General features: G+C 36.1%; 1 protein-coding gene across 1 annotated transcript; it reads left to right on the top strand.

Moving 5' to 3' along the window:
* The first annotated feature begins 461 nt into the window (after positions 1-461).
* LOC118737771 (ATP-binding cassette sub-family G member 5) lies at positions 462-9,750 on the top strand. The gene is made up of 11 exons (XM_036468522.1): positions 462-916; positions 1,119-1,227; positions 1,291-1,481; positions 1,573-1,717; positions 3,901-4,198; positions 4,269-4,436; positions 4,599-4,716; positions 8,450-8,543; positions 8,615-8,753; positions 8,825-9,203; positions 9,286-9,750. Exons 1-11 carry the CDS (start codon positions 857-859, stop codon positions 9,397-9,399), a joined length of 1,815 nt encoding a protein of 604 aa, XP_036324415.1. The 5' UTR covers positions 462-856; the 3' UTR covers positions 9,400-9,750.
* The last annotated feature ends 3,911 nt before the right edge of the window (positions 9,751-13,661 follow it).

Raw genomic sequence — 13,661 nt, 5'->3', positions numbered from 1 at the left:
ACATTTTCAATACATTTTTATTTGAGGTAGGGGGCTTTTGAACCGAATTCTGAGATAAGGCATTTTCCAACCACCTGCCGTCGATAGGTCGATCTTCCACTCAGCCGTCGTTATATTTATTTAGAATCATATTTAAGTTGGTCTATTTTGAACAAAGATTGAAAGCCGGGCATAAATTTGAAATTTAATATTAACAAAAATATTCTTTACAAAAGAGCTATGGTGACTTGTAGGCTTTCGAAGTTTACTCCCAGTCAACGCATTTTATCAACAGTTTGTTGAACGTACACATACGTACGTAATTATATTCTCTTGTTGAGACCTCCATTTCTCCCTCTCGCACATAGCCACACACACACAATTATATAAAAGTACTTATTCGTGACTTCCAATTCTTCATCCAAAACATTCCAGTTGGAATTGCTGCCAAGTCACTAACTCGGCTCAAAGCGCTGAGGTGGCTTACCAAGCAGCACAAGATATTCCAGCTTCAGTTAATGTGAAACGTTTTTTGTGTGCGGACGTGTCGGCGGATTGTGAAGCAGCGACGTTGTATCACAGTTAACGTTGAAGTGTTTTCTTAATTATTTTCTCTCAGCATTCCTATTGGAGCGAGATCACCAACCTTGTTCTTGTTTTTTTTTTTTTTTTGTTTTGGTGACTAGCGTGCATATGTATGCATAAGTATGTGTTAATCGCCATGTCAGCGTGAGTGTTTTACATAAACGTAGCTAACGAAAATTGTAAACAAAACAGAAGCGGTAAGAGAACTTGGCATTTTTGGATATATGCTTGGGTGTGAGCGCGAGAATACAAACCAAGAATAGCAAAGCAAAGCGGCGGCTGAGCAAGTGACATGAAAATGATCGGCAGCGATTACGTACTGGAGGCGCATAACATTTTCCATACCACAGAGGTACAAATACAATGTAATCGGGAACAGAATAAACGTGTGTCAAATAAATAAATAATAATTAAAGTCTATTTATTATCAAGCTAATTAGTTATATTTCTTTTATATGAAAAAAAAACAGCAAAATAGTTGAAAAACACATCCTCAAGTTCGTGGCTAAAGTCTTTTGATTTCGGTTAAAAAATCCTTCTAATTTTCCACACAGGTGGATGGCGGTGGCTGCTTCAATGGCGGCGGCAGCTCGGCGCTTGTGCTCAAAGGTGTCAATTTAACTGTCCACAGTGGCGAAGTGATGGCCATTCTGGGTTCGAAAGGTAATACATCGCTATTTTATTTGTGTGTGAATGCTCTAATAATAATACGAATATTTCACACAGGAAGCGGTAAGCGTGCTTTGTTGGATGTCATTGCACGCCGTGCAGATGGTATGACGCGTGGTCAAGTATTACTCAATGGCTCACCGCTGACTAGAGGCCTCTTCCAGCAACGGTGCGGCTATGTGACACAATCATGCACTTTCATACCTGGACTGACGGTGGCGCAAACGCTACATTATACGCCAACAATAGTAAGAAGAGGAAATATTTTAACGCAATGCTTTTTTTTTTTTTTGTTTTTTGTTTATACACATATTTATTTGGTTTCAATTTTCTATGTAGCTTTCGGGATATTTGAAAAGTTCAAAAGTACGCCAAGTCCTTGCCGATTTGGCGCTATCTCAAGTGGCTCACAAGCGTGTCGAATATTTGAATATGAGTGAGGCGCGTCGTTTAGCTATTGGCATACAACTTGTCAGAGATCCTGGTACGTACAATGACTTAAGAATTGTTTTTTTTTTTTTTATTTGTACAATTATTACTTAGTAGAGTGCCAGCGACTGTCGAAATTCGACCGTTTTTATAGTTTCTTAGAGTTCATTGGAAGCGAGTTCATTGGAAGTGATTCGTTGAAATGCCTCTCAGTCTCTTTTATTTCTAAACCTCAGTAAGATGCTAGTTTTCAACTAGGTTGCGCAAGTTAGAATTTTTCTTCTAGTGCGGTTTTGAAATAGAGCAGCCTGATGCTTTGTATTTTGACGTTTTGGAATGCACCCATACTTTGAAAATTCCAAAAACTTTGATTTCATAAACCAACAAATTTTGATTAATCCAAAAATACCGATAGCTCGATAATTTGAAACAAATCGATACAGCAAGACAACTGCATACATTTCCTTAACTCGATTAACTACGATAACTATAAATTTTGATCACCCGATAAATACTGATTATTCAATAAATATCATCTATATATATAATACGCGAAGGGGTTTTTTGTCCCGGCCATCAGATCTGCAGCGTTCGTACAATTTTCAAAAATGAGATGTCAAATTAAAGGGCTTGGCCTTTAGATGTGCAACAAAGTTTTACTTTTTCGAAAAAGGTTGCCGTCTATTAAAAATTTTAATTCAAATTATTTAAAATAATAAATCAACTATTCCTATATGAGTATCAATCTAAATGGGTTTGAAAGGACTTTTTAAACTTTTTAAACTAAACGTATGAGGGTTGTCACCTATTTAGAAAATCAAATTAAATTTGAATTAAGGGAATTAGGCAAGAAAAATATGTAGCACCATGTGGGTGCAAAACGAAAAGGGTTTCAGAAGGTAGTAGCTGGAATATATTTTGCAGAAGGTTACCACCTGCTTGAAGAGTCGAATTTAGTTAAATTATACACAGGTTATATGAAATGTCAAAATATGGATTGCAAACGAAAGAATGCTAAGAAAGCTTTAGTTTTAACACTAAGAACATTTCTTAGGGTTTGGGAGAGGATTGCCACCTGTTTAAAAGTTAAATTCAAATTATTTAATAAGTTAGATGAATTATTAAATTATGGGGTTCAATCGAACGGGGTTTGAAAAATCTTTACTCCTGAACTATATTTAGCGGGGTTGCCACATGTTTAAAATATCAAGTCCAATTTAGTTCATCAGTTTTATAAAGAAGATTTAGTTTGAAACTACTTTTGAAAGGAATTTCCACCTGTTTTAAAAGTCGAGTTTAGTTACGAAACTTTGATACTAACTAAGTATATACGTATATTATACGAGAAGGCATTTTTTGTGATTGTCATTTCATTTCCACCATTCTTCGAATTGCCATAAATAAAAGACCTTTACCTGTAGAGGTGCGATAAAGTTTTATTTTTTAACTAAGAGCTTTTTTTGTCGATATAGGGTGGTTTGAAATTTTATGAAATTAAAAACCTGCACTATGCGAAACATCTCTTCAGCCAGAAACGGCTGCACGGATTTAGAATAAATATAGCACTCGGATCGCTTATAACTGGCTGACTAACATTTTGAATATATTTTTAATTTGTGAAATACCATTTTGGGCGTTTCAACGCCATGCGGGTTCACTAGTATAAAATAAAAATTCAATAATACGATACATTTTTATAACTCGATAACTATCGGTAAATTTCTACAACTAAGATGCTGCGATTCTGCGCCTCGATAACAAATTGAATAACTCGATACATTCCGATAACATTTAAAAATGGCTAATCCCATATATTTCGATAATCAAAAACTTCGATAACTAAATTTCTGATTACTGGATATATTTCGATTCTTATCAAAAAATTTCAATGCATATTCTTAGCCTTTCAGTTACCCTAATTTTTATGTATGTATATATATTAGATATTCTCATTGTTTTCATTTTCGTCTTTATCTTCAATTTTGCCGTCATCATTTCTTTCTTCATCTTCACATTTATCTTTATTACAAAGAGTAATTTCAAATAAAAATTAATAAAAACTCGAAAACAACTCAAATGGAATAATACGGAAATTTTTAAATGATGATTTTGGCCGCAATTTTCAATCAATTTTGAATCCAGGTGGTGGATTTTTTCGTGTATAAATAATCACCAATCAAATATGTATTTATTTTCAAAATTCTCAATTCACATTTTTCTCTTCCAATTTTTTTTTAGTAATGCTCCTTCTCGACGAACCCACCCAGGATTTAGATCCACTCAGCGCTTATTTGCTCATATCAATACTTTCGAACAGCGCCAAGAAAACTGGTTGTGGCATTTTGCTATCCTTGGAAAAGCCACGCTCCGATGTATTTCCCTTCCTCGATCGCGCGCTTTTCCTTTGTCTGGGTGGTGTAGTTTACTCTGGCGGTACGCGTGCAATGCTGGAATATTTTCATAGTATTGGATTTCCATGTCCGCAACTCGAGAACCCCCTGATGTATTATCTCTGCTTGTCAACCGTGGATCGCAGGTACATACATACATACATACTATGTGCTGAGAATTATAAAAAATTGCAAACAAAATTTTTAATTCTACAGAAGCCGCGATCGCTTTTTGGAGTCCAGCCAACAGATTGAAGCCTTGGTGGAGCGCTTTTCACGCGAAACTCCCCTAACTGATGCGCCACTTAACACAATGGGCAACGGTAAAGTACCGCTGGCCTATGGAAAACCTGGCGAACTAAAAGTTTGGATTATGTTGTATTTGTAAGTAATGCGTTCTGAGGGGGAGATTCTCTAACGACATTCACATCATGCGTCAACAAGTGCGATTGTTGCGACAAGAAAATTGTCGCTAACTGGTTACAGAATCTCCCCACTAAAGTTTTTATAACTTTAAATAGTATACTCTCATTCCGTTCCAATTAGAAAATTGCTTGCTTCTACGTTCTCCTGTGGCATGGCTGGCATGAAAGCACTCTTTTTGCGTCTACTGTTACTACCGTTGGCGATGGCGCTTATGTGGCTCTTCTACACAAATGTTGGCGTAAGTTGTTACCAAAATTTGTTTATCTTGTTACTTAAAACGAGCAATTCTATATGTTGACCAATTTTGGCTATTTTTAATTTGTCTATTTAATGTTTTTTAACTTTTTTTTTTGTAAAAGTTTAGCACATTACATGACCAGCAGTACATAAAAAATTCCACAAACTTTAACAATTACACACGAAAATTTTAAACTTTTTATTCAATATTTCAGGTATGCTGTTTATAGCCCATTAAATTTAGTAGTTTAAGTGTAAATTTTGAGACACAAGAAAATCGCGTTGATTGTTAATAATTTTTTTAGCCCGACAATTACTTTTATATGGAGGGAAATGCCTAGCACCGTCAGCAAAAAAAAAAAGTGATATCCACGCGATTTTCTAGCGTTTTAAATTTTGCAATTTAGCTTACTAAAATTTAATAGGCTATAAAACTGCATAGCTTAAATTTTTCTAAAAAATTTTAATAAGAACTTTAAAATTTTTGGGTGTGATTCATGGTAAGAATGTTTTATTTAATTTGAGAATGGTTTCGCTTAACATGAAAAAGTTTTCATTTAATTTGAAAAAGATTTCGCTTAGTTTGATAATGGTTTAATTTAAAGTGAAAATGCTATATATTAAGGTAACGATATACCATACATATACCATATGTAGGTTTCTCGGAAACAGTTCTAACGATCATGACGAAATTTGGTTTCTGATAATTTTTTGCCATCTAAAGTTATTTACATATATAGGTGTTGTTGTGTCAGGAAATTTTCAAACAAGGTTTCCACCTATTTGAAATTAGTTGCAAATTACAAACAGTATGAAATTTAAGGACGAGCACATAAGCGACTAATATGTTTCTAAAAGGTAGAAGATAAGAAGACGGTTAAAGAAACTCTCAAGAATTATAGACTTAGCTTAGATATCTAATCGGATTTTGACCTTGAGTTCTAATTGGTTTCAAATTTCTAGTGTTTTCTAATCATTCCGCAATCAAATTCTAAGGTGGTTCCCTAACCTGATTTTTGATTCGAGAACTAAATACTTTACAATTCCATTGTAAAATCAAAACGTTTTCTAGTTTTTTGTTAGAAACTTGTTTGCTGGGTCGCGAATCACATGATTAAAAATATGCATATGCGCACCCAATGAAGATTGAAAAAACAGCAGAACTTCTCCATGTACGACAACAACATAAATGACAAAGATTAAATATATTAGGAAATATGTGGATAAAAAACAGAAACCCTCCAAAGGATAAATATCAGATGAACAAATACATAAATACTGCATCGGGCGTTCTATTTTAACATCTAAAACTACTGTACGAGAGAAGAAGAAAATACACTCGCTAAAAACCAAAGGAAAAAATCATGGACTGCCGTCAAAATAAAGACACAACAATTCATCTACCTATTGAGCCCCGCAAAACTAAGAAGACGTATCTGCCACAGAAAATAAAGTAGTTAATAAGGGGTATAAATACGAGCAATCAATAATAATGAACCAGAACGAAGGGATAACGGAAATTCGTTCCAAAATACGTCATACACCCACCCTGTCGGAAACAACAACAATGAGCAAGGAAACATTTTAAGGATCCCCAATTCAGAAATATTTTTGCCAACTATTTTCCATTGGTAGATTTATTATATTTTTTGTTTAGGAAATGATTATCAAATGAAAGATATTTTTGAGTACTTTAATCCAAATACATATCGAGCCCTAACCGCCAAAATGTCGTAAGCGACATTTTTTTCAAAATTTTCTTTTTAATGCAGAAATACATCTAGATGCTCTACGAGCATTTCTGCATCAAAAGAAAGTTTTGAAAAAAAATGTCGCTTACGTTATTTTGGCGGTTAGGCAATATATATATTTGAGGACATTTGCTGCGTATTTGTTTGTAATAACCAGGGAACGGATTTTATGGAAATTGCCTTTTTTTCTGCTAAAGATATAGAGTATATTCGATTAAGAATGTCCACGATTTAGCTTTCCCTGATTCCATATATACACATTTGATGTTGCCTTTTATGCCTTTTTTAAGATATTTGCCTTTTTTTGCCTTTTTTAAGATATTTGCCTTTTTTTGCCTTTAAAGATTAAAAAATATACACTTATAGAAGCGCAGAGACCTCTTGCCAAATTGATGTTGGAAAAATTTAAAGCCGTTATCTCAGCTAACGAAGGCTTGGAGATAATAAGGGGTGTGGATAAAATTATAAAGGGCGAGGAAAACGCCCTTATTCCTGATAATATGAACTTTTTAAACGTTCCATATTTAAATTGGGCGCCGCTTATATCAACTTACGTCGAGCACACATTTAGTATATTCAAGGCTTTTCTTCGCGAAAATCGAATGAAAATGCTGCCAGAAAACTTCAAAATGCATCTTGTGGTTCAATGTTACTACAACTATACAGATTAAAGTTTTATTAGTTCGAAGCTCGAAAGGATAAAATAGTCAAAGATTCAAAGTACAAATTTTTCATATAATGAAACTAGTTCATAGTTTTTCTTTTTTTACTTGTAATATAAACATTTCTAAAATAAATGTATTTTTTGATTGTTCTTCGTATTTTCTGTCTATTTGGTGCCCTATTTTGCCTTTTTTGCAACACCTAGTGCCCTTTCCTGCCTTTTTCGCTATTTTATTTTGACTTTTTCAGCCTATTTCGTTATTTTATTTTGCCTTTTTTATAGGTTTTTAGGTCCTAAAAATCCGTTCCCTGGTAATAACCCTGCAGTACGGGGGAGCGCCTACAGAACTAATGTATCGGTAAACTCCGTGCAGAGTCGAACCAGTCGTAAGTAGAATAGCGAAAAACTACGACAGAGGGCGCCCATAAATCACGCAAGTGACTACTTTAGTAACTCCCGGTAGTGCAGAGAGAGCCGATGATGACTACCGCCTAGGACATTGCCTTGTAAAAGTAGTCGATGAAATACACTGCAAGTAGTCGGTCGGTAATTGACGGTGTTTATCAGGTAGCTACCAATTCAGCAGTCCTGTAGTCACTTCCCCGTACTGCAGGGTAGCGATTGACTCCAGCAGTACTGGAGGGAAGAATTTGTAACGTATTAAATTCAACGAGCATTTTTGTATGTATGTATATGCAGTGCATACACCCAAAATACGTACTCTTTGTCCCGGCGTATTTCTAATTAGGGTTGCTACCTAAATTTTAATGTAAGATATTTATTTGGTTTATTAGCTTTAGTAGCGTTTTCTCAAGTAGGATTTAAAATATATCAGCCCTTCAGACACGAAATTAAGAACAAAATTTATGTCTAAAAGTTACATATATAAATTTTAAAACCCGCTTGAGAAAACGGCCATTAAAAAGTTAAATTCTTTAAAATTTATTTTCAAATTAGTCTTTTTGTAGAATTCTGTGATATCGCATAGGCTTAAACATTGAGAATATTTTTGTTTATCAACTTACTTTTTCAAGTTTTTTATTTTCATATTGGTTCAATGAATACTGAGGTGCTTATTAGACTAAAATACTTATTAACGCATTGATATTTTTTTAACATGTAAGATATGTATATCGTAATGTCAAAAATATTACATAAATAAAAAAAAATTATTTATAACTTTAAGCTATTTAAATGAACACTATTTAATACCCAAACCTGGGAAACTTTAAAAAGTATATTCACTCCGAGCAAAGCTCAGCCAACCTGGTACTAAGTATTAAATATTACATTTTTTCATTCTTTTTTTTTTGTTTTAGGATGATTCGCATGGCTTCTTCAGCAAAAACGGCATGATACTCAATATTATTGGCTTGGCATATGGCTGTGGCATTCTCAGCACAATCTCACTATGTACTTAGATAAATAATGCAAAATGAATTCGTAAAAATCTTAAATTCAAAAATCCTCCTCCTCTATTTTAGTTCCAATCTGGCGCAAAAGATTTTCACAGGATACACCCGAAGGCCTGTACTCAGGCGCCACGCTGCTCATCGCCTACAACTCCATTGCAATTCCATTCTCTTTAATATCTGCAATGTTCGCCAGCTGTGTCATTTATCCGTAAGCTTTTCTAATACTTATGTTCGCAATCATATACATATGTACATACATATCTTTCTCTATCTACTTAGTTTGTTGCTGGATCCCAAATTCCCGAATGGCACCATTTTCATATATTTGCTGGTGGCCTTGTGGTCCAGCTTTGTGCTCGCCGAACAGTTGAGCATCGCATTCTTGTTGCTTGTTAAGGTGCCCTTTAATGCCGCCATTGCAGTCACTTACATACTCGTGATTAGCATATCCTTAGCCAGTGGTACGGTGCGCTCGTTTAAAGGTTTGCAGCCGTGGTTGCAGGACAATACAAAAGGCACACACACACGTTATGTGTCCTCATTGTTGCACAGCATTGCTTTCCAATCGCGTAAAATGAACTGTATACCCACCGCGTCCGTCATATGCCCCAAGCCTACGGATTTTCTACACGAACGACTCGGCATGGCTGATCCCGATGTAAGATGAGTTCATTTTTAGTTTCCTTTTGACGAAATAAATAAAGAAAAACCTGTGTATGTATGTATATGTACTTTTGCAGGAAACAATTGATGTGGCCGCTTCGTGTGCTTTTGCCGTTGGTTTGGCTGCCTTTAATATGTTGCTCTATTTGTTCCCGATGCCGAGATGTGTGAGACAGAAATTTAAAGACTGAATCAATGGTAGAAACGAGGAAATATTTATCCGTTCGCAGCTCCACTTAATTGCATTTAAGGACAAGACGTTTTACGCGTAAAATATATAGACAAACATGTATTGATATTTTTTAATAATATAAGTGACTTTTGAAGCCTATGAGGATTTCCTACTGCTCCTCGGGATGGGTTTCTTATTATCCACTGCATATATCAGAGGATATCAGCCACTAATCTTGCTACCCATTTTAAAATGCTCTTGCACCAACTTTGCTATCAATCAAGTCTTGAAGCGTAGGCAAATAGTATACAATAAGTATGTATGTATGTAGCTTAGAGTGGTGCAAAATTACATGGGAGTAGTTTAAAATGTTAAGCCCTCACCCCCTAGGAATTTTCTAAATTGAAAAAATTAAGACTTATATTTTTTGGTTTTAAAAAGAAATGATATTTAGAACTGCCTCAAAGCTCGTGAAGTTTACCATTTATTTTATATTGGAAATACACTTTTCCGTAGAAATTGTATACAATTCTTGAAAATCAATATTTTTCGATCGGGAAACTGTGTTTCTCTTTAGGAGACTTCCAATGAAATTTCCTGATTGTTTATTTAACCATTTTGTCATATTAATTATATTGTATAGGTCCCTCAAAAACGCCAAAATTGCAATGTTAGTATTAAAAAAATGGTGTTATTGTTGAAAGACTCCTGAGGACAAACAGAGTTGTCCGCTGGAAAAATATTGATTTTCAAGAATTTTAAGCCATTTCTACGGAAAAGCTTTTTCGCCATAAAAAATGCATGGAAAATTTCATGAGCTTTGAGGCAGTTCTAAATATAAATTTTTTTAAAGAAAAAATCCATAGTGGTGAGGGCTTAACATTTTGCACTTTTTTGAACCACCCTAATGTTCATATACATATACGCTGACCATCCTATATTTCAAGAAACAATACTTTATTTTACCTTTTGTGTTAATGAGGGACGACACGATAATTATATTTACTGTGGCATTGGTACTAATTGTAGAAACCCTGCAAAAATCGCGACTACTCCATGCATGCGTGTAAAGAGTACTCCCTAAGGACCAAGGAGTACTCCAAAATTAACCACAATTCACATAAAAAATATCCATCCCTGCATTACATCAGAGTAGCACAAAACTACTCCAACATATTAACAATGGCATTGTTGTTATATTTTTTCGTTTGTACACGCTTTTGTTCTTCACTTCTCAAATGCTTTTTCGAAATTAATAAAAACCATAAACAAAAATTAAAAATTACATGTTGGCTTTGACTGCATTCGAACCCGAGCATGCTGGGAGCTAAGAACTAACAGCGAGCATCTCTACACGTTCAGCTACAACCAAACATGCAAATGTGCTCTCAAATGCTCAACTTCAGTCACATTTCGTTAAAACACGAGCAGTGATCGGATAACAAACAATAAGCTGGCGCAGAGACACGATTTGGTCCGCTACAGCATGACAGAACACTTTTGTAAGTACTCCAATTTACCACAAATAGTCTACATGGTCCAACGATTTTTGCAGGGAACTCTGACAAAAATAAGCGAGTGGAAGGACAAGGAAACAGCTGGAGAAGCAAAGCGTTTCATTGCAGCTTTGTGCAGATTTCAGCCTGAATGATGTCTCATTTGTCACTCAATCATCCATCATAATTCTTCGGGAAGAGGCTATCGATTTGGTAAAAGCATCAACGATGATATATACGCTGGCTATGTTTTTTCATTCTTCATGAATCATTTTCCTAAATATACCATTAAGTTTTGGACAAAATAATTGTAAATGAGCTAAAATCATCACTGGACACGAATAAAGGCGCGAGCTTTAAAGTTGGCCACGAACTAAGACGCATGGAAAAAACTACAGCAATGAAAGACGCGTTAAAATATTTGACAGCGAAGAAGGACGCGTAAACTTATTTTCGCGATCAATTATGTTTGCGGGTGTATTGGCTAGAGTATGTAAATTCCCTAAAGAGTTTTTGGGGAATGATGCTGAAGTGACAGCCCTTGGCCAGGTATAAATCTATGTTTACGCGTCTTTATTCGTGTCTAGTGACGAAATGTTGTGATATGGTTATGGTTCCAATGCGGAAAAAATGATTAAAACAGTTATGGTTTCCTGGTTGGCTTTGCTTATGATTTCTGCTACTCTACAAACCAGCATTGGATTATATATATTTTATATATATATATATCTGATAATCTTCTGTACATCATTAAGGAGATCATCTCTATTTAAAGGAAAAACGCATTTGCACATGTGTATTATCCAATCAGTAATTTTCTTCTTTTCTTCTGAAGACAGATACCATGCAGAGCCAGTCGTTCCGCTTCTGTGCCTACTGACGCCAATCGCAAATGCCAAGTGAATACTTTCAGAGCTGGAGCGTTTCTGTCCATTTGTACGCCACGACCACACCAGCGCAGCCGCTGGATTTTAGTTTTCTGCTCTATGTCTATATCGCTTCAAAGCTCATACAGATCATTGTTAATTATTATACGGTATGCGCCATCGCCAACGCGTAAAGGCCCGTCAATCTTTCTCTCGAAAACTCCAACAGCCGCTTCATCAAATTTTTTCATTAGGGGTATTCTCTGAGTCTTGCAAAGCCCTTGCATGGAGCACAGATTGCACGGTAAAAACCGGTTTTCGTATGGGACAGCTTTGCAAACCGTGCAATCCGTGCACCGTGCAAGGGCTTGCAAGACTCAGAGAATACCCCTATTGTCTATGCCTCTGTGCCATACACCAGCACGGGCATGTTGAATGACTTATAGACTGTGCTTTTTGTACGACGAGAGAGGGCTTTACTTCTCAACTGCCTACTCGGTCGATTCTGGTGTTAATTCTGGTTCCCAAATAAGCGAAATCGTCTAGTTTTTCAAACTCGAGACTGTCAAGAGAGAAATGGGTGCCAAGACGTATATGCTCTAACTGTTTGTGTGATGACAGGTGATACTTCGTTTTATTCTCGTTCACCACCAGCCTCATTCGCTTAGCTTCTGCATCTAATTCCGGGAAGGCAGAACAGAAGTAGCCCTTGTTTTTGCTGATAATGGCGATGTCATCGGCATACGCCAGCACTTGCACGCTCTTGTAAAGTACTGTCCCTAAGCTTTTCAAATCGGCGGCTCTTATTATCATCTCCAACATCAGATTAAAGAAAACACTCGAAAGGGTGTCACCTTGTCTGAAACATCACTCAATTGGCTCGAAGAGGTCATTCCGAGTTCTGACGAGCTGATGGTATTTCTTAACGCCATTTTACACAGCCGTATTAGTTTCGCTGGGATAACAAATTCAGACATCGCGGCGTATAGGCAACTCCTTTTAATGCTGTTGAAAGTGGTTCTGAAATCGACAAACAGATCTATCTAGATGGTCTACGTTGGATTTGCCAGGTCTAAAGTTACAATGATAAGGCCCAATCAGTCTTTGACACAAAACGCTCGATAAGACCTTATAGCCGATGCTTCAAGGTTGATCCCGCCGTAGGTTCTTATTATTACCGGAGTTCACCCTGATCTTTAAACTCTCCGTAAGTGCCCTAACTCTCTGGTGAAATGTTCGGGCGTTTGTGCTGTCGACCAATATTTAAAGCTCTTACGTAATTCGGCCTCCCTTTTCTTATAATAGGTGGCATACAAAGTGCGTCTGACCCATGAGTCGGTTTGGATATGTTTGTGAAAATAAATATGTGTTAGTTACACCAACATGAGTCCCGTCATGACTCCGAACGATTCAACGTACACAAATGACTCGCGAGTCAGACGCGCACCGTCTTTGTTGCCTATTACGTCAAATACGTCGCGTTTCCCTCTTCAATTCCCTATAGTGGTCCCTTAGTCGGCATCGTTTTTCTCTGTAGTTTCTTGACACTCCTCATCGTACCATTTGTCCTTTCCGGCTCGCTGAAATCCGACTACTTCTTCGGCGGCGGTACTTATTGAGTGGGAATTGGTGTTCCACTACGCGCGTATGTCGGTTTGTTCAAGAGAGCTCTTTGAGAGCAGGTGCGATAGTCCAGTGGAAAACAATGGAACACAAAACTTCGCAATTTTTCCAATGTCACATGAATAGTTGCTTTCAAGTGAGTTTTAAATTATTTCTATAAAGTAAATTACCTTATCTGCCAAAAGTAAACGACTCATTTTTTTATTTTAAATATTTATTAAAATTTATTTACAGCAAAAACTTACAAAGTAAATACATTTACTTTGTCATTACAATAAATTGCCATATCGAACTTA

This window comes from Rhagoletis pomonella, unplaced genomic scaffold (assembly GCF_013731165.1).
Source record: "Rhagoletis pomonella isolate Grant_MI unplaced genomic scaffold, Rhpom_1.0 Rhpom_scaffold_00004, whole genome shotgun sequence".
Lineage (NCBI taxonomy): Eukaryota > Metazoa > Arthropoda > Insecta > Diptera > Tephritidae > Rhagoletis > Rhagoletis pomonella.
Note: the sequence above shows the minus strand (reverse complement) of the source record. Positions and strands in the feature narration are given on the sequence as shown.

What these genes read in the sequence shown, in the direction of transcription:
- LOC118737771 (XM_036468522.1), top strand. Translation starts at nt 857, where the DNA reads ATGAAAATGATCGGCAGCGATTACGTACTGGAGGCGCATAACATTTTC. An exon ending in TACATTATACGCCAACAATA is followed by an intron (nt 1,482 to 1,572) that starts GTAAGAAGAGGA and finishes TTTTCTATGTAG; the next exon opens with CTTTCGGGATATTTGAAAAG. An exon ending in TCGGCATGGCTGATCCCGAT is followed by an intron (nt 9,204 to 9,285) that starts GTAAGATGAGTT and finishes GTACTTTTGCAG; the next exon opens with GAAACAATTGATGTGGCCGC.